Source organism: Gavialis gangeticus, unplaced genomic scaffold (genome assembly GCF_001723915.1).
Source record: "Gavialis gangeticus isolate Ggan-Ray unplaced genomic scaffold, GavGan_comp1, whole genome shotgun sequence".
NCBI lineage: Eukaryota > Metazoa > Chordata > Crocodylia > Gavialidae > Gavialis > Gavialis gangeticus.
The window spans coordinates 56,286,919-56,308,305 of NW_017728993.1; the positions used below are offsets into that span (position 1 = coordinate 56,286,919).

At 41.3% G+C, this 21,387-nt stretch overlaps 1 protein-coding gene across 2 annotated transcripts in view; it reads right to left on the bottom strand.

The window, feature by feature from the left end:
- Positions 1-21,387, bottom strand: part of RGL1 (ral guanine nucleotide dissociation stimulator like 1) — a 146,796-nt gene that overhangs the window by 101,375 nt on the left and 24,034 nt on the right. For both annotated transcript variants that reach the window (XM_019501744.1, XM_019501743.1), the window contains exon 3: positions 2,790-2,998. In XM_019501744.1, the coding sequence (XP_019357289.1) occupies positions 2,790-2,998 (209 nt within the window). The remainder of the gene's footprint in view (positions 1-2,789; positions 2,999-21,387) is intronic.

Below are 21,387 nucleotides of genomic sequence, written 5' to 3' on the forward strand. Positions count from 1 at the left end.
CCATTTAATTTCATAACCTTTCTGTGACCTCAAAATGCAGTTTTTAAAATTTCCCAGGGCCCCTTTCCCAGGGGGTAGCCTCCTCCCCATACACACAGATGCACACAAACCGCACAGAGAAATTTATCTACATGATTTCACAACATTTACTGTCCTTGGGACACTTTTTAGTCTCTTTATCTAAATGCAGTTTAAGAGAGTTTGATTTTTAACAGTAAAAATGATTAAGCACCAAACAACAGTAGACTCCCACATGAAATAATCAAAACCTTGGATGGCTTGGATGGCTATGGTATAGTCTGCTGTTGCAATGGATTATCCTCTTGTCCCCAACCCTAAGCTTAACATTCTTAAACCCCCAATTATAGGCAGTTTATTTTACTGTATTTCATTTAGTGCTCATTAAAGTGCTGGACTGAGAACTCTGGTGGGTGATGTTCTCTATTAAATCAAAAAAACAAGAACAGCATGAGCATTTGCAATCAGACCTTCCCAACCACCAGCCTTTTAATGCGTCTCCAGTTAGCATGAGTTAAACTGACCTCCTACAGAATTTCAATCCTTGGCTTTCTGACCCAGACAGCAAACATTGCCAATCAGTGCCAACTGTGCACTGTGTGTTTTATGTACAAATTGCGTACTAGAACCTTAAATAGAACAGCTTATCAGATAAAATATAACCTTAGTAGTCACCCTCTCCTACAAAATTTTCTTAATGAATTAGTAGTTGTCCATATCTATTTACTTTCCCTCTTGCCCTACTAAGTGAACCATAGGAAAAAAGAAAAGGTAGCAGAGCACACAATATAGGTGGTAAATCCAACCTTCTTCTCTATGGCTACAAAGGGTACCTTTTTATTGGAACTGAAGCATTTCAGCCAAAGCAGGGCTGATATCGGGCAGGTTGTGTGCAGCATGCACAAACCTTACAAACATCATACAAATCTACTGCAAAGCAGTAGACAGGAAGCAGAAAGAATCAGTCAGTCTGTCTTCCTCTAAACCTTGCAGGGCCATGTAAGAGCTTGTAAAGGTTAGTCAGGCCATTGAGCTTCACAACTGAGTTGTTCTGGCCCTGGAGATTCCTTCCTTGCAAACCTAACACTTCTACTTGACCCCCAATCCAGTGTTTGGCGTTTCACAATGGTTCTGGATTTTACCCTCTGTGCACATGATCACTTTTTAAATTTGTAAATTAACAAATACACAGTACACAGATTGAGATAAGAATGAAGGCAACAGAGAACAAGGACAGTTTCAGTTTGGTGGTAAAGGCACTAAATATGTACTCAAATGATGTACATTCAACTGCCAGACTGTGTTCTCTATCCCTCCATTTTCCTCATGCAAAGTTTGGCATAATAATCTCTCTCACTCTTTGTCCACTTTAGAGCGTAAATTCTTCAGAGTAAGGACTGTTTTTTTACTATGAGCTTGTACAACATCCTAGCACAATGAGGCCATGATCTCCCTTAGGACCTGTTTGGGTGTTACTGTAGTGCAAAAGGCAACAGCCATGAAATAAGAACTGGAGTAACCAAATTTAAAATTTTCTGGGGAGAAAAAGGCCCCAAACACATCCCCTGGGCATCTAATGAGGAAGTGTTTATTTTACTTCAAATTTACATATGAGCTTTACACAGATTTACCCATGACCTTATGTATGAAAGGTTTTATTTTTAATTGATACTGCTTTTTATTTGTCATCTTTGACTGACTGATTTGCATGAACATGGCTACTGGTAAGTGAAGCAAAGCATTTATGTGTCTTCCTCAGTATTACAGAAAGTCAGTAGGAGAGTCAGGATTAGAGTCCAACAGTTCTGTCTACCAGTCCTCCACTTTAATTACCAGGCTCCCGCTCTAATCTGTAATCAATTCTGTGTCATCTAATTTTGAAAACACACTAACAAAAAATAAAATGAAACACTTTCCTTTTGGTGGTTCGCTCAGAAATTGGAGGGGGAAGGGAAGCAGGGACATAACAAATAATCACTGAATTCTACAAATGACTTTCACAATAGAGGTGCTAGTGATTTAAAGCAGGCTTTTGGGGCAGGACAGTCTAGAACTAAAGGCAAAATAAAGAGCACTTATATAGTAGTCATAACATTGATATCAAGTAATATTTAATTTGCTAGCTTCACCTAAACTTGGATTCCTTGGAAGTCAAATTGTTTTCCATTTGAGATGTGGTATTTGGTGCCAGTGTACATCAGAGCTCCCCAAAAACAGTGCCTAGAGAACAGCACCTGGTACATCTGGTCTGTCACAGTCATGATTTCTCCTGAAAACCAAAGATGTCAGTCTGCTGTCCCTTAATGACAGAAGATATGGAGGAATACTGTGGTGCAAGATGAGGTAAGGGACAATGCTTTGTGTGTTTAGGGCTGTAAAATACCTGTTCTGATCCACCAGAGGCCAATTTATGTAGGAGAGTTATGCACAGGGATAGTGATAGCCTGAATTAGTTAATTCTTGATTTTTTCAGCAGCGTGTTCAGCTGTTTGGAGGACCACTTGCCTACAATTGTCATACCTTTCTACTAAAGAATCAAACAGTCCATTTTACTTATTGGTCTCCTTATTTTATAAAGTACTGGGCTGTCAGGAGGCATTTTCAACCCTGTTTAAACTGAAACACTGAATTTTTCAAGCTTGTTAGAAATACATGTATATAATTTAGCTTCTTAAGTACTCCTTCTTCAAAAATATTTGAGATAATTTCTTGCAATGTCCCACCTATAAAGGCCATTACAGCTTTCTCCACAGCTGTGTATTGGCTCTTACCGGTCAAGAAGAATTTCTAGTACTTCTTTAGTAGAGGCAAAGGCCCTGTATGTTGACAAAAAAATGCTGATGTAGGTAAAATCGTTGTCTCCAAAAGCTGTCAGGAGGGTTTCCACAAGTTTCTCCAGGGTGCCGGCTTTGATTGTTCTGATTTTACATGTCTCATACTGGCTAACAGTATGTTCTGGAGGCAATTGGTCCCCTTCAGCCTGTGAAACAAAAAGATCAAAATCATGACATAAATCACGAAACAAGCAGAGTCCCGAGTCTGAAACTCAAATTAAAATTTTGCCTTTTGATAACCCAGATGATAATATATCACAAATTACTGAAATATTTCATCGTTTTCATTGCTGGTGCAAAGATGGCTCCAATGACGAACCTTGTTAAAACTGGTTATCCTTCTTTACAGTATTACTTTGACATCCTCCATCAGTAATTAACTTCAACCCAAGGACAAGCAGATCTTTACTATCCAAACCAGAACAGTGCCAGGATAAGTTAGCTAGAAGAAACAGGTAAGTGATAGAGGAAACAGTATGAATCATAACTGCCACCCTTCTGAATCAGTACTAAAACCCATCCTTCTACCCAGCACTGAAGGTGGGAGTTATTATCAGAACTGCATATTGTTAGATGAGATATAAAACTAGGTGCTGACCATTTGCAATCAAACACGTTTTGCAAAGGAAGAGTGTTAATCCCAGTATTCCAGGTATATCCCAGAGGTAGCAATATATTTTGTCTCCCTTTGTTCCTCTTATCAAGTTTTACATATAGATACAATATTTCTTGTCACTTTTACACTTTTCTTTACACTGGCTGGAACCTGATCCAAGCCCAGTCAAGTTAATGGGAATAAGCCGTGATTATTACTCTAGAGGCAAATATATGTTAATAATGGAAAACGGTCCCTGTGAGTGATTCAGTTACTTGTTTGCAAAGATAGGTGGGATGGAAACTTCTATACAGATAAAAGATGCAAATATATATATTGACAACAACAATTTGATGTTTCCCCCCCTTCTGTGTTTTTAAATAGTCCAGTTATAAAAATGAATATTATCAGAGACTACTAGCATTAAAAGGCAGGGAGACTTCAACAAGATGTATGATTCTCTTCATTAATTTATTTAAATGTGCACCAAGGCCCTGAGGCACTGTACCTTCAGTTTCAAGGGTGTATGCTGAGAAGCACCTGCTCAGTCACCTTCATATAAATGTCATCCAACATACCTACCACCAGCGCTAATAACCTTTCATGAACAAAAAGACTCATTACCCTGGAGATATGTAGAGAGTTCACACAAGTCAATGTAAATCTATAGTCCTTAGGATAATGCCGGTTAATCTCCAACAGGCCTCCATTTTTGTAATGTATGTAAATAAACAATTCATGGTATGTGTATCTAGGCCCCCCTCTACACATGCAGGTAAAGGCATGATGGGATCTAATGCATGATTCATACAATCGTACATTAGATCTCATTGCACCTTATTGCTGGTGTCTGGGGAGCCCAATCCCAGGCTCTGCCTGCACTGGCAATAAGCAGGCTTCCATAGTTGGGAGGCCCACACACCCCAATTGAGGGGCTTCCAGTCACAGGCACACACCAGACACCCCTGAGGCCAGAGAACTGCTGCAAGGGTGATTCCCTCATCCCAGGGGTGTGGGAGATCCTTTCGGGTGGAGGATCACCACAGAGGTGACCCACCACCCCAGCAGTGCAGGAAACCCACAGGGCCAGAAGACCACTGCAATCCTTGGGTCCCAGAGGTTTTCTGCACCCTCATGGCAGGGTGATCAGCTCTGCAGCAATCTTCTGGCCCCAGGCGTTTCCTTCACCCCTGCATCCTAGGGATCATGGCTGTCCTGATTCCTAGAGCTCAGGAGTGCATTAAACCCCCTGTTGCCGTGATCCCTAGTGCTCGGAGTTTTTCACTGGTCATGGTATACGCCTGCAGCTGGCAGCCCCATCAGCTGATGGGGCTCTCAGCAGCAGGGGAGACCCTGCTACACATGGAAATTAAAGCTAGATAGCAACCAACTATAAAGTTATTATAAAGTTTATACGTTCAAGGTCTAACTTTATAGCTGGTTGGAGCTTTTTATCTTGTGATAGCTACTTTGCAAGTGTAGCTGGTCCCCAGGTAATTATACAATTAGACAGTTAATTGTGTAATACTTGTAATGTGTAGAAGAGGCCTAGGATTAAGAGCATTATTTAAGGGGAAATTTAGACTATCAAGAAAAAAAATGTTAAAATTGTGGCATGGTCTTGTGGGCTAAGTACAGACAGTCAACAAGCCCGAGGCTGAATTTCAGTCTTTGCAGTTTAGTATAAACTGCAGAAATTAAACTGAAACTGAACACAACAGCACATCCTTAGGAGGATTTGACCCCGACACTTTTGCTTGGGGCTTCCTGTCATTCCAGGGCTGATCATTTTCACGTTCATTGCCTTCATGGTGGAAGATGATAATGGACTGTTAACATTTCCTCATTTTCCAGACTCGCACTGAGCAGCGCTGTGAGGTGCCAGCTCTGCTCTCCTGCTTCCAGTAGTGTTGACTTACCTGGCCAGACTAACTGTCCTCTTCCAACTTATCAGCCAGCTAGCATGCTCTATCACAGCACCTAGAAGCACCATGACCCTGGCATTCAAAAGGCTCCTCCTCACACTATGTAATGTGCTCTCCATGCCTGGGAGCTTTATGCCAGAGAATGAAATAATAGGAGACACTAGTGGTGGCAGATGACAAAACAAGGAGCAGTGGTCTCAAGTTGCAGCAAGAGAAGTTTAGGTTAGGTATTAGGAACAACTTTTTCACAAGGAGGATAGTAAAACACTGGAACAGGACACCCAAAGAGGTTGTGGAATCTCCATCCTTGGAGGTTTTTAAGATCCAGCTGGACAAAGCCTTGGGTGGGATGTTCTAGTTGGGGCTGGTCCTGCTTTGAGCAGGGGTTGGACTAGATGACCTCCTGAGGTCCCTTCCAACCCTCATTTTCTATGAATCTATGAAGTGAACAAGAACTGATTCAGGAGATGCAGACACATGCCTGCAGTGGCTTGGGTCAAAAGCTGGGGGGCGCTAGAGTCTGGCTCTCTGCCTGTGTGTTCACTTCCTCTTCCTGCTTCCAGGTGCCTCTGAGATTTGTAGTCCACAGTTGCAGCCAGCAGTAAATTTGAGTGGGGGAAGGGTGATTAACCCCCCTCCCTGGCCGCAGACCACAGCCAGCGTTACCTGGGAGGGGCAGGGGGATGCAGCCCCACCGTCCTGTAGACTGGGCTGGACACCAGCCAGGCTTGTCCCTCCCCCCAGTCCCTTGTCAGGCAGCTCTCACTGCTCCCGGTAAGGAGCAGAGGCTTAAAGCCAGTTTCAGCCATTTTGAAACTGGTTTATGTTCAGTGAGCTTCTGCTCTGTTACAGGTTTAAACCAGTTTCTGATCACTTAAACAAGTTTATGTGTAACTTCTGTCCCTAGCCCCAAAGGGAATAGTGGAAGCCTCATTGCTTAAATCTTTTAAAATTAAAGCTGGCTAAAGCATTAGTAAATAAGCCATGAAAAACAATCCTGGGCTAACCAGTTTATCCTTCATTAATTTCTGTTGAAGTCTCAAGATAGAACAAGAGGAGTTCAAGCCATTTCTGTTGCAGTCCAGCATCATAAAACTGAATAGCTTCTCCTCTCCTAGCTGCCAGAAATCTTCTGCCCACACTAAATCTTCTGCTGCAAACTACAGGTGCACTCCATTTCCATCTAGTTTGCCCACACTGGGTCCCACCTTTCCCAACTGATAATGGTATGGCATTACCACAGACACTTTGCCTTTTCGAGCTGTCTCTAATTGAAATATTATAACTTTAACAACCTTCTGGTATGTATTTTGATCTAAATTTAGCACTTGTGAAGGTAGACTTTCTAATAGAGATTTTCTATGAACTGTTAAATGTTTAGTTTTAGTTAAACAGGTTTTTAAAAAAATGAATTATACTTGGCTTTATGTGTACACCTACACATAAAAAGGTACACTGGTATAATTAAACTGATTTAGTTAGAACAGTGTAAACCCCTGTGCAGATGCACTAATATCAGTGTAAAACTGATTATATCAGTTCATCTTATCCTTGTAAATAGACAGGTTTAAAGGTGATTTGAAAATTTCTACTACTTGTATTGTAGTAGCACTTCCAAGGCTGAATCATAGACCAGATTACAAGGCTGAATCACGGACCAGTGCCTATTGTGGTAGGCACTGTGCACACATATACAAAAGTAAGTCCTGGTTAAAAATTGTATTCACATGCGAACTGATTTGATAACATCGATTAAAATGTTGGGTTTTTTAATTTAAAACATTAAAACTTCATTTTTAGACCAGTTAGGGTTAAACCACTTTTTTTAGTTTCCAAATCTCCTTTATACACTGGTTCAATCATTGTCATTTTTAAGACTTTGGAGATGACTAAATGACTGCATATTTTATTTCACTAATTTAAATTGGTTCATCTAGCTTGAAGAAATAATAATGAATGGCCTTAAAAAGTGGAAAGAAATCACTTGAAAATAAAGAGTGACACTGCATAATCAAAAGATAAATGCAAAACCTTTAAACTTGTTAACTTTCCCCTCTAGTGGTTTTTAATCCCCTTAGAAAATCATTTTCTATTTTATCATTGTCCTTAATTCTTATTTTTTCCAAGTCACTTAAAATACATATCCCTCCTTGAGTGTGAGAATATAGACATCATCTTAAATGCTAGTAACAAAGCATCATTATCTCACTCTTGGATAGAGACATGGTTTTAGTTTTCTAGTATATATGCTTTATATACTATGTATAACACGGCTCAACATGCTTTTTCTGCTGTAATAAAATGCCATTAGCTGTTCTAATAAAAATACTCTAGGTAGGGAATCATAATAATGGTAATAGCTAATACATTTCTAAAGACATGGGGGAAATTATAATTATTTATTTCTATGGCATTCCAATATGAGCTAGCCTTTCTAAACAGTACAAAGCACATGATGCTTGACCTGACAAGCTCATAATCTACGGCCCTGATCCTGCAACTTGCTTCAAGTAGCTGAATCTCTGTGCCAATGCAGAGCTCCACAGCAGATTGAAAGATCTAGATTATGAAAACCAACAAACAGAGGTTAAAAGAAAGAGTACAGTAGATAAGTAGAGGTACCAGGGGAATGAGTAAACATATCTCAATAATAATGTAATGAAACATTACCTTATTCATTTATTAGAGCTTTTTATAAACAAACTAGCATAAAGCAGCCTCATTAAAGAAACAGACATGGGCCAAAACCTTTTCATGGATACACCAGTGCAAAATGAATAGAATTACAAATAATGGAAAATTACAGATAAAACAAATAGAAAAACTTGAAAGATTTTTCCAAAAAAAAATCTTCAAGTTACTCTTTATCAACCTTTATCTTTATTATTTTTGGAAATTATACAGTGTGCTGTGGCTCTCTGCAAGCCCACCAGAAAAGGCATAAAAATGTGAGGCTATTATTACTCTTATTCTCGTATGTAAATATTTTTCCTAAGCAAAACTTTCTCTGCAAATAAACTAGACAAAGTAATCTGTATGCTCATCATTGCCATTTCAATATTATGACTCAAGTTGTGGTTTTTAAATCATCTATTATTATACAATGCAACTTCTTCCAAGAGGAGAAAATGCTTCATCTTAACAATCTGATTTTCTATCTAGTAGAATATGGGGGTCTTGACATTTTAATGACATTTTTACATACAAAACCCACACACAGCATGAGAATCAAGGTGAGGCTTTAAGACTGAAACACATAAAAACATACTTTCATTGCAGTTTGTTCATGCCATCAAACTGTGAAAATGCTAAGAAAACTCTTACAACCACAAACTATGTTTGTCAGCAAAACATTAAACTCCTAGAAATCATTTTAAGGGACTTTTAGGGATGGTTTTTATTTGTATTACAGTATTTCAGCAACTCTGCCTTGAAGTTTAGAAGGAAAGAGACTGGGCAGACCACAGTTCAATAACACAGACATACAGAATAAGACATTGTGGGTTAAGCTAACATGCTAACAGGAAATGGCTCAATCTGGATTTAATCACAGACTGTCTCTTTACTGACATGGTGACGATACCCAAAAGTATAAAGAGTTAGCACACTAGGTTTTGTGCTGGCTGTATCTACTGCTTTTAACACTCTGAGGCTTCTAACACCCTGGAGCAAGTTGTGAAGGTGCTCCACAAGACTTACAGCCATGTTGCACAAACTAATCAATAGGGATCACATACCACAATTTACCAACTTTACTTGGCAACTGTGGATCCTCTGGATCACGGCGTGCATGTAAAAGGTCTATACAATCATCACACGAAGACCTTTAGTGCATATGCCCAAGCAAGAGTATGGAGGAATGGAGGCTGCCCTAGATCTACCATCCACCCTTTCGACAGTTGAGACAGAGTCCAGAGGCCAAACTGAGTCCAAATGAATCAGTGCCTCAATGCTTGTAGCTTCTGCCAGATAGCCGCAGATTAGAGCTGCTGCTGACTGCTTAACACCTCAGCAAGGGCACATTTCTTTCAGGGTGATGTCTCTTGGCCTTACTCCAACCGAGGAGTACCCACAAGGCAGTGAGGGCTAGGGCTTTCAGACACCCTGTACTCACCTTACTCTGGAGATTGTAACATTGTAGTATTTTATAAGAGCTACCCCACCATGAGTAGCCCCACCACATTGTCACAGAGCCCTCTGGCTAGATACAGTTTACAGTCCTACCTAGGACCATGAAACAGTATTTGGTTCAAGGTAGTTCACAACGCTCTAGCCCTGGAAATGCTGCCATGCAGGCAGATTCATATAAAACCCTGCTGGCTTAATTGGATTCCACATAGGTGCAGGAGCCAACCTGCATAGACAGCTGTAAAGATTGAGGCAACTGAAACTATGCAGGTCTCATTTAGCTAGCACTCACTGCACCCTTTCTGAATTCAGTAAATAATAATACAGAGTCTTATTCACAGAGTCCTAAATTACAATGGTTTTGTTAAGGGCACAGCAGTAAGTGTGTAGGCAAACATGACAGCCATTATAAACTCAGCAACAGATCATGCTCTGTTAGCGCCTTTTTCTCCCAAATGTTAGGATTATTTCTAGCCCTTTTCACAAAATGCCAAGGAAACTACATTTCCACAAAGATGCTACAAGTGACAGACAGACAGGAAAGCAGCATCTCCACCTGCTCACTGTTGCCGTTCGCTACTACAATTTAAGAACTAGGTATGTGCCCAAGCCCTAGCCATGGTGCAGGACCTGAATCCACAATCTTAAGAGCCAAAGGCAAGGATCCAAGTCACTCCACTAGAATGGTATTAGAAAGTCACTTAATTAGTCATTTATCTTACTGAAAGACCTAGAAGGAAATCATCTACTCACATTTGTTCAAAATCTAAAATGGTTTAAAACAAGCTTTTTTACTCAAACAAGAACATGCAGAAATGTTTTCACTGTTTAATAAAGTCACTGGAAAGAGACTGTAGTTTATGTAACCCAAACATTTTCAGATTCAGAAACTGAAAATGAAACTGACAACACACGAAAGTTAAATTGATTTAATTAAACTTCCTTTATCCCAGTTGAGAGAAACATGGAAAGAAAAACAAGTAAACAAGATGTTAAACAGTCTTTCTACTTTTTAAAAAATGTTAACTCTTTAGATTTCTTTGATTTAAAAAATGTAAGGAAGAATTTTCAGAAGTATTTAAGTGACTAACTCTTAAATCCTATTTTAAAGGATGATTTAGGCAGTTACAAAAAAAGTGCTATGGACTTTCATTGCAATTTAGGGTTGGTCTACAACAACAGTTTTGCTGGAATAGCTATTCCTAATTAACTTCCTAAATGGATAATATTATTGTGGGATAAAGGTGGTTTCATCTGAGTTGTAATCTGTTCTGCATTATTCCAAAAATACTTGTGTCCACACTGGACACTGATTGGACACAGCTTATCTACTCCTGTCTTAATCCAAATTAATTTTTCTGTGTCAGAAATAATTTAGGATTTTAATTCATTATTATCTAAACTACCCACATAACTTTTGGAAATGAGATTTAGGTGTTTTGATAATTTTATTATCATTTAGTTGACACTGACCCTTTAAATATAAAATAATTCTGCATTAACCACACTCACCCTTAGAAATGCTAAGAATAACCACCCTACAATTTGTTTTCTTAGATCATGAAAGCACAACACTCAGAAATCCAAATAAACCTGGCATTTGCTTAGGAAAACAAATCTTTAGCACAATTCACATAAAACTTAACTTTCAGTGTTATAGAATCATATACTACTTAGAGCAGTGGTGCTGCTCAACCTTTTTGTCTGGCAGGCTGGATAGGAAATGCCTGATTGCTCTGCAGGACAGATCCAAGTGGTGAACCCAATCCAGCTGAGGAGACAGGGGAGCCAGTCCAGCTATGATCCAGGCATGAGAGGGAAGGGGCCTTGGGCTGGCCCCAACCTGGCCCCATAACAGGGAGAGGACATAACCTGGCCCCAATCCAGCCCCTCTGGGGGAAGAAGGTGTACCTCAGCCCCAGTATGGTCAAGAGGCCATGGCCCAGCTCCAGCTTGGCTGGGCAGAGAGAAGGGGGCATGACCTGGCCTATGGGCAGGGGCGGGGAGTGAGAAGGGAGCATCGGTTGGTCCTCAATGAGCTGTCCAGGGGGGAGGGGGCACCGCCTAGCCCCAAAGCAGCCATGCAGAGGGAAAGGGGCATGGCCAGGCTCTGATCTGGCCATGTAGGGGGAAGGTTGTGGCCCTGAAGGGCCTGGAATTTTGGCAGTAGGGAGAGGCGGCTGTACTGCCGCGGCTGTACTGCCACCGCTTCTCTGACATCAGTGTCCAAAAACCCCTGGGGAGCCCTACAGGCCAGATTTCAAGGCTCCATGGGCTGCATTTGGCCCATGGGCCAGAGATTGAGCACCCTTGGCTTTAAAAAGTCTTGAAAGAAACCTACATGGATTCAGATAGTATTTTTAAACTAAGTGACAGAACAGATGAAAAACAGAACCAGTCTTAAAATAAAATACAATTGAATTGCACAGTAAAAAGGTGAACCATGACCTTCCAAGCAACAGGAACCCAAGAATGTGTTATATAAAATACACATGTATTTTGTTCACTTTTTTGTAAACAATTACATCAAAGAAATTTTTTTAACTGCAGAAGGGTCTCAATGTGCTTCATAAAATATCTATTACACTTGCTATTTTCAGAAAGGGAACATGTCTAGCGGCATCTTACAGCCATAGCTGGCAATCAAGTTGTAACACACTTAAACCAGCATACATAATGCTGACACTATCTATTCACAAAAACCTCTAAGGACATATCAGAAACATTACATGGATCAGGAAACAGCTATTCCGTCCTACCACTACCACACCAAATTGTGTATTTTAGGAGAGCAAAATGAAGACTGGACTGACCAAAAAAGCTGCTGATGGTCTTTTGAATATTATTAATAATACTTGACTCAAATAGATCATCAGGAAGAACCCCTCCTCCTTGTTTATGTAAACATGATGGCAACATCTCAGAGCTTTGCTCTTCTAACTCTTCTTCTTGTCTTCATCTCTTACCCTGAGGAACACCATCCTGCTGGGAAACAATTTGCATAAAATTCTGAAGTTTAAGCAGAATTTCACTACAGGAAACCCTAGCTTGCAGGGTTTTAAATCCTGGAAGTGGGATCTTCTAAGAATTTGTGGACCACCAAAAGCAGAGACCTTTACTTTTAAAGGGTAACCACTTTACTGTACTGTGGCAACATCTACCTGAGATGCTGACTAAGCAGTAGTGTCACGTGGCAGGAAGTGTGATGTGATGCTACTGCACAGTAGTCACAAGCTACTGCACAGTTAGCATCATGAAAAAGCCATTTATCCAAGTACTAAATGGCTGCACAGTAACAACTGTGCAGTCAGCGTCTCATGCAGATGCAGCCAGTGTCTCTAAGTAGAAATATGATAAACATGCAAACCTCTACACCATCTTCTCTGCCTTGATTCTTGTTCTAATTTTCATCATTTTGGGATGCTACTGAAGATTCAAGGGGATTCCATAGCTTAGTTGTCCCCATGGATTCTCTATTGCAACACAAACTTCCTTGACAGCAGCCGAGGGAGCTCTTTGACAATTAATGACATGTTCAAAACAAACAGATATTCCCGTTTTCATGAACCTGCCCATCCCTCTAGAATTCATTGCCTGGCCAACATTTGTCTGAAGAGGTCGCACATAGTGGGTTAGAGACAATGGATCAGATTTGAAACTAATCTGTAAATGAGCCCCTTAGACAAATGCTTATACTCAGATGCCTTTAGAGAGCTTATACTCTCGTAAGGGAGCCTCATTAGAAGTAATTTACATGCTGACGTGCTGGAAGACATAAAAAGCTGTATGTTAACATGAGGCAGGGGCTATTTTACTTTACAGCTGCACATTTTCACACATTCTTCTTAAATTAGGCAAACAGGCTCCCTTTCGGTATGAAAATACAAATTACCATGAGATAACCCGGGATGTAAATTTACAAAGATCTTTTAATTGTACATTGTATATACTAGGGTAAATTAAAACATGATCAAAATCTTACCTAATTTACTGAAACTTTTGACTCCTCGGTATGTAAACTATATCTCAGTTATGCCAAGGTATAAAGAACTTCCCCATAAATATTATTTTTGAATTTTCCTGAGTGAGTGTGTATAAAAGTGAAAGTGAATGCAAAGGAGGATGAGAGACACTATGAAAGAGAATCTGCAGGGCTGGGGACAAAAGAAGGAAGCAAACAATTGACATAAGCATGGAAGAAATTGGCAGTTTTTACCATTAAGTCCTGGTAGAGAGAACGCTGGATTGTGTTTTTAATTCCTGGCTCTGCTGCTGGTGGCTGAGTGACCTCTGACAAGTCACTCTGTGAGTAGTGTTTTCCTCTCTGTAAAATGGGGTTAGTGAAATTACCTTCACTGCAAAGTACTTTGAAACCTACAGGCAAGAGGCACTCTTTGAGTGAGATAGTGAGCATCTGTACACATGCTCCAGGGTGAAGGGAGGCGCTTTAATTAGAGCAGCTCTGAGAGCATCATGTGTATTCAGCATCCTACATTTCAAAATGGCAACAGAGGCGCTTTAACTAAAGCCCATTTGATGAGCTGTAGTTTATCCCCACCTCCCCACCACCACCATTTTGAAATGCAGGGATGCCAGATACATGTCATGTGGAGGTTGCTGGAGCATGTTAATTAGTACACTCGAGCAGACTCGCAGTGCACTCTATTAATTGAGTCTACTCCCATGCCTGCTAAATAGCACGTGGCAGAGGACAGCTCCGTCACATGCCCACTATTTCCAAACTCTGATTCACTCTTACAGAACTAATGTCTACTTACTGTTTCTTTTCATTTTAACAAGCGGACAAAAGAGGCCAGAAATGGTGGCCGCAAAACAGCTGAGTCCATATCCTGGTCTCGACAGATAAAACAGATTCTGGGTTAGTGTCCAGATTTGTCTCTTCCTGAGTTTGACTTTATTGGTAACTGAAAAACAACAAAACATTTCATCCTAAACTTCCTTCCCAAATGAGGGTTGGGTTTTTTTCCAGAATATCCTGTTTCCTACTTCCTCCTTGCCCTTTTTATATCTTTGTAGGAGCTCACTGAATGCACCTGCCAGTATGATACAGCAATAATGAATCTGAATCTAAATATAGGGGTTTAGCACCTGAGCTTTTAGCAGGGGAAATGGCATTTCTGCAGGGGTTTAGAGTTTGCACTGGTATGGCAACAACAAAAAACGAGTACAGAATACCACATTAAATCTTCCTACAAGGCTGAGGAGGCAGGCCAGGAAATAAGGATTCATTAAAAAGGCATATAAAAAGGTGAAAATATAAATCTATTTATTCCAAGTAGAAATGAAAATAAATTGTGAAAAAATATAAATATTGTAAATAAAGAACTACTCTTTACCATATCATCATATGCAGTTTCACAACACACTTTGATGTGTTATATGCTGCAAGGCAGAACATCTCGTATTTCCTGTGAAAAAGGAGCTCACATATTACAGCTAAATTTTTCACTCCATACCTAACTAAACTACACGTGCAAATGCTGCATAAATAGTTGCATCTAAATTGCACTAATTTAGGAGCTATTATAACTAATGTGGTGGTTACCTTTCTCCCTTACTTCAAGTAAAACAGCTTAATTTGAACACTAACCTGACAGCTTCTGGTAGTCTTTTTTGATCTTTCCAAAACTGCTTTGCATGTGTATATTGGCAACAGTATTACACATAACAGAATTATAAGAACTGCAGATAGAACTAGTTATCTAATCATCTCCTTTTCACTGTAATGCTGTTTCACTGCAGTCTATTTTTTGTCTGACTTACATGTAAATGTATTCTATAATGGGCCTTGCACTCCCTTGAGAAATCCACATCACCCCCTTCACTCCATAATAATGCAGGTGATAAAATCATTTTCGTAATCTGTCAAGATGCTGTGCCACACCCCTCTGAATTCTTACACTGACCTCCCTTTTTCTGGTTCATTTTAATTTAAAGTTCTTATGCTCTAAAACCCTTGCACATCCCTGTCCCTGCTAACCTCCTCTCCCAGAGCACTACCTTCAAACCTTCAATCACCACCCTCAGTGCCAATTTGTCTGCCACTCCCTCAGCCATCTCTAGGTCTTTTTCTGTGTCAACCAACACAGATTGAGTGCTCCGCCTGAGATGACCCATACTACCTTCCTACATTAAAATCCCCCCTGAAGACTCATTTCTATCACGCTGTCCCCCAACATGAGTCACAACCACAATGCTGCACATATGCATTTACAAAGGACCTGTAATTTTATTGTTTTACCCCTTCTCCTTCCCAAATCTGTACCTTAATGATAGAATAAAAGGGTTACAAACCAGTATCTCAAATTAAACTGGAAGCTTTTGAGTGCAGTACTGCACATCTGAATCTGCATTGTAAAATGTCTAGAACATGACTGGGTCCTATAAAACAAGAAATCCCCCAGCTCCTCTGCAGTCTCCTCTTTAAAAGAAGCATGTGTCAGAAACAGTGAGCTAATGACTCTCTGTGCTATTCCCATTGGTTCTACCAGAGGGGACAGAGACGTAGAGTTCTTCATTTCCAAGAAATGGCTTCATTTTAAAAAGGCTCTAGAGGGGATGCAGGGAACTACAGATCAATGAGCCTAACTTCTGTTCCTGAAAAACTGGTAAAAGTAATAATAAAAAAATAATTCATCAGCACATGGATGAACATGACTTGCTGGGGAGGAATCAAAATGGCTTTGTCAAAGGGAAATAGTGTCTCACCAAGCTGCTAGTCCTTTGAAAGATGTCAATAAGCAGGTGGATCAGGCGATCCAGTTAACAGTATATTTGGACTTCCAAAAAGCTTTTGACAAGGTTCCCCATCAGAAGCTCTTAACTAAAATAGGTAGTCATGGAGTTACTGGGAATGTTCATTCATGAATTAGAAATTGGCTCAAAGACAGAAAGCAAAGACTGAGTATAAATCGTCAGTTTTCAGAATGAAAAGAAGTAAACAGCAGGGTCCCCCAGAGATCTGTGTTGGGACCAGTGCTGTTTAACATATTCATAAATGACCTGGAAAAGGGGGTGAGTAGTGAAGTGGCCAAATTTGCAGATGAAGAAGTTATTCAAAGTGGTGAAGACTGTGAGGAACTACAGAAGACTCTTGCATGATTGAGCAAATGGGCAACTAACGGCAGATGAAATTTGTGTAAAGTGATGCATGTGGACAAAAATAACTCAAACTATACCTACACTATCATGGGCTCCAAGTTAGTTGTTCCCGCACACAAAACAGATCTGGGAGTCACTGTAGACAGTTCTCTAAAAACATCAGCTCAGTGCTCAGCAGTTGGGCTGTGCGAAACAGCACTTCTTGTTTCAACTTCTGTTTTGCTGTTTCAGTGGGACAGTATTTTGTTTCAAGTTTCATGTAGTTTTGAAGCACTGTTCTGTTCTGCTTCGTCAAAACTGTTTCACTGTTTCACTGTTTCACCCATAGGTGTGGGAGGGTGGTTCAGCGATAACCACCTCCTGTCTGCGCGGGGACCGGTTCCCGCTGGTTAAGGGTCTCTCACTTGGGGTTGCACGTGTCCGACTTTCCTGCCACGACTTTGATTGTAATCCGGTTCAGTTTTAGAATGTCCGGTGCGTGCCAGTCCAGAAGTGAGACTCCTACAGTTCCCGGGGTCCCATCGATGAGGGTTCCGCCTCCCCTACACCCTCGCCCGTACTGCCGGGGCCGTGGTAAGGTCTCTCTTAGATTAGTCCCAAAAAAAGGAAAACAAAAAGGGCAACACAAACAAGTGCGGCCAGGGATCCTTCAGGGCTTGGAGACTGCTTCAGTCCCCAGCGGATGCCCTCAGCTCTTTCCCTGTACACCGAGGGGTTAGAACCCCTTTCCCAACTCCCAAGGAGTTCTTCAGCCCTCCCCAGGGCTCCTCGAGACCGCTCGGTCCTTGCCCGATGGAGCCACGATCTCGCAGTCCATGACTGCTCCTCTATTGCAGTCTATACGGTAGCTATATCTACCAAGTTTCAGCCGCCCCTGGCGGTCTCGCCCAGTCCGTGGCTCCACTGGGCTGATGGCCCGGGCTCACAAACCCCACAGGGTCTTACCCTTGTGCCAGAAAGTCCGGCCACGTTTCGGGACGGTGCGCATCCGCACGAGTGCGCTCCCGCCAGTGTCCACTTCCCTGCCAGGCACTTCCGGTTCCGCCCCACCTTTTCCTGACGCCGGCGTCTCTTTTATGTCAGCCCTCGCCGTCCGGGCCTCTCCTTCCTCCGCGCACCTGGGAAAAGATCTGTTCTTGCCCCATACTCTGGGTTTTAGTGCGGGACCTTAGCGCGATTGCGTTGGGGCGGGGAGTCCCGGAGCACACTGGCTCCTCCTCTCCCTCACAATAGGCTATGATGGGGAAGCACAAAACTGCCTATAACTTTGTCATTTCTTGCCTGATTCAGAGGGTAACCCCTTCTGAGGCCATGAAGACTGCCAAGTTTCAAGGAGATAGGTGCAGGGGTTTCTGAGAAACTGCACCTCAAACACTTTGGAGCAAAACTCGTGTCACTTGTAAGTGTGAAACCACAGAGAAAGCTCAGTTCAAACAATGCTTTTCATGCATTTTTTCTGTCCCTTCCCCAGGGCACTGGGATTGGAAGGGACCTCAGGGAAGGTTCACAGTCACTGGCCAGCTACAGGTCAATATCAGAGCAGTCCTTCCCCACTCTTCCCCCTCCCTCTCCTTAGTTTCTCTTTAGCTTCAAGCAAGCCCAGCTTTGAAACTCAAAACTTTTCAAAACTTTTTAAATGTTTCGACTGACCTCGTTTCATTTCAAGACTGTTTCAAAGCCTTTCGTTTTGTTTAGATTTCACTGTTTCGAGCTCAAAATGAGTCAAAAAAGCGTCAAAATGAAACAGCCGGTGAAATTTCACACAGCCTTACTCAGCAGCCATCAAAAAGCACACAAAATGTTAGGGCTTATTAAGAAGGGAATTCTAAACAAAACGGAAAGGCCTATTCAGTTTAGAAAAGAGATGCTTGAGGGAATACATGAGAAGGGTTTACAAAACACTAAATAGCAAAGGGAAGACAAATAGGGATTTATTATTTACTGTCTCTCACAATCCAAGAACTAGGGGTCACAAAATGAAACCAGTACATAGTAAATATAAAACTAACAAAAAGGTAGGTTTGGCTTTGGTTTTTATTTTCCACGCAGCATGTAATTAAAGTGTGGAACTCATTGGCACCAGATGTTGTGGAAGCTGACAGTTTAGCCAGATTCAAAAAGCGATTAGACAAATGCTTGGAGGAAAGGGACGTCAGCAGCTATTAAGCATGGCATGGGCGACTGGTGCCGCCTTAGTCAGGGGCACTTGCACTGCAGGAGGGGTCCCCTGCAGGGTGATCATGCAGTCCAGGGCAGGGGGGTCCCCCACAGGCAATCCTGCGGTCCCAGGGGAGGGTGATCTTGTGGTCCCGGGGGCCTGAGGCCAATTGCTGCAGGCACTTCCAGCAGTGGCTCTGGTTGCTTCTGGAAGCAAGCGCTGGCCGTTCGCTACAGCCACTCCCAGAAGCGGCCGCAGCCACTCCTGAAACCGGCTGCAGTAAACACAGTGATTGGCTAGTGTTTGCAGGGGGGTTACTGGTGTTCCCGCCCACCCCCTCTTCCCATCACCTAAGCAGCGAGCATGGTTGTCAGGGTGTGCACCGGCGCTCTCAGAGGGTGCACGTGCACCCCCGTGCACCCCCTACCCATCGCCACTGGAGTATGGTGTGGGAGTTAGGGATACAGCCTCTGAATCAGACCTTCCTAGAACTTAAATGCTGGAGGATGCAAGTGAGAGAGAAACAGTAGAAAAAAAAAACCCTGGTCATATCCAGTTCACTGTCCCTCAAGATCCACTCTCTGCCACTACAAGACAGGATATTGGGCAAAATGGACACAGAGTCTGACTCGGTAAACATCAGTTCTTATGTTATGTTCCTGAACTCCATCATCCAGTCCAGCTTTACTCTGGGAGCTCACTTCTTCCTCAGCTAAGCAAGCTCCTGTCACAAGAATATATGAAAGGGTCATGAACAAACTTTAAAAATCAATCATAAAACTTTAAAAATATATTCTGCTCTAAAGGACAAAAAACATGGGAAACCGTGGCTTTTCCCTTGCAGCCTGGCAGAGTCCCAGCCTGCAAGGGGCTGCTTGGGGCCTCTCAAGCACCACATTCCCCCCTGCCCACACTGGGGAGCTGGGACTTAGGGCACTGGGTCAGGAGTGAGGGCACTGAGTCAGGTCCTAGTACAGAAAAGGTTGAGAACCACTGCTCTATTATGCCCATTATCCTCAAGGTGCTAAAACACTAATGATGATTACATTGATTGTACAGGACATATTGAGAGATGTTCCAGGGAAAAGCCCTGCTCTCCTTGCTGAGGCAGAACTCCAACTGCAGCAGCTCGCTCCCAGCTTACATATAGAAACAGAAACTTTGGTACAGATTTATTTTTGTGCAGGTGGTACCATTATATCAATACCAGTGAAAGGTGATAAAAGCCTATTTAGCTTATCAAGTCCTTCCCCGGAACTGGTCCTGCCCATAAAACAAATACAGACACCAGCCACGAAGGACTCAGTGAAGCACTTTACAAGGAGTTTTGCATGCAATATGCCATACCAAAATGTACTGAAATTTAATTCTAATCTCCTAGCCACAAACAGCATTTATTGCAAGGGATAGTTTTTCCCTAGGTTTGCGCACTTCTGTCCTGTTGCAGAAATTATCACTAACTATGGTTAGAATGTGTTCATGTAACCAATTCAAAAGTCACGCTATTTTATTGAAATATTCAATCCGCCTCCCCACCACCAGATTCATTCTACTCAAGAAAGTATACATTTTTGTAGTATTTATATTTCTGGGTACTCAAAAACTGCAATAACTTTCCCCAGGAAAAGAAAAAAAATGCAACATTTATTTATGCTAATCATCATTTCATCTGGTAGAAACAAAGAAAGTACTGTGCAAGACTGTAAACAATACAGCTGAATTTATGACTGATTTAAAGATGCTGCAAGTAATAATTAGATTGCATAATTAAAGTATAAACAAATATTATGTAAGTCAATATAGCTTGAATGGATCAATGGCTTTGCTTTCAGATAGCAAAGCTTTCTTAAACAGTATGCAGTATTGTCCAGCACAGATTGAAAAATAAAAAGATACTGACTCAGGAAATCAGTGTAAACTTCTATTGTATCCAATGTAAACAATGAAGCGGGAGTGGCAAATTTTCAGTAAATGGAGAGCTAGAAAATAAAACTGTGGCTGGGGTGAGATGAAATGGATTATGAAAGTGGAGGAAATGTTTAGCAGGGGACTGCATATTCACATTTTGAATTAAACTGAGCTGGCAACATGCAGCATTTAATTGGCAAAAAAATAAAGGGATAATTGTTACAAATTTGATATCAATTACTTAAAACAGGCTCCCTGCTTCCAGACTTCTTTAGTTTAAGAAAGACAAACAGGTCATCATTAAAGATTTTTTTCAAGTATAAGCATAAATAAAAGATCTGTATAACATTATACGCCTCATTTCGGTCACTTTTTTTTTTTTTTTTTTTTACTGCCTTTGGTCTGTAGCAGCAAGTGATCTCTCAAGGGTGGAGCTGGAGCAGAGAAAGTAATAAAGATCATGTTGCCCAATATAAAAAATTACCAGCTTGAACATTTCTTTAAAACACAAATGGTCCTAACATAGCTGTTCAATAATTAACATGACAAAAGTGCAATTTAGCTTACCTAACTAGTCATCACAGCCAATCTGATTGTACAGACTCTTAGGATTCTTGCCTTCAATGAATAAAAATATTTTTTTGCATAAATACAGACAGACAACATACACACAGAGTATCTATATATCTGCTGCAGCTT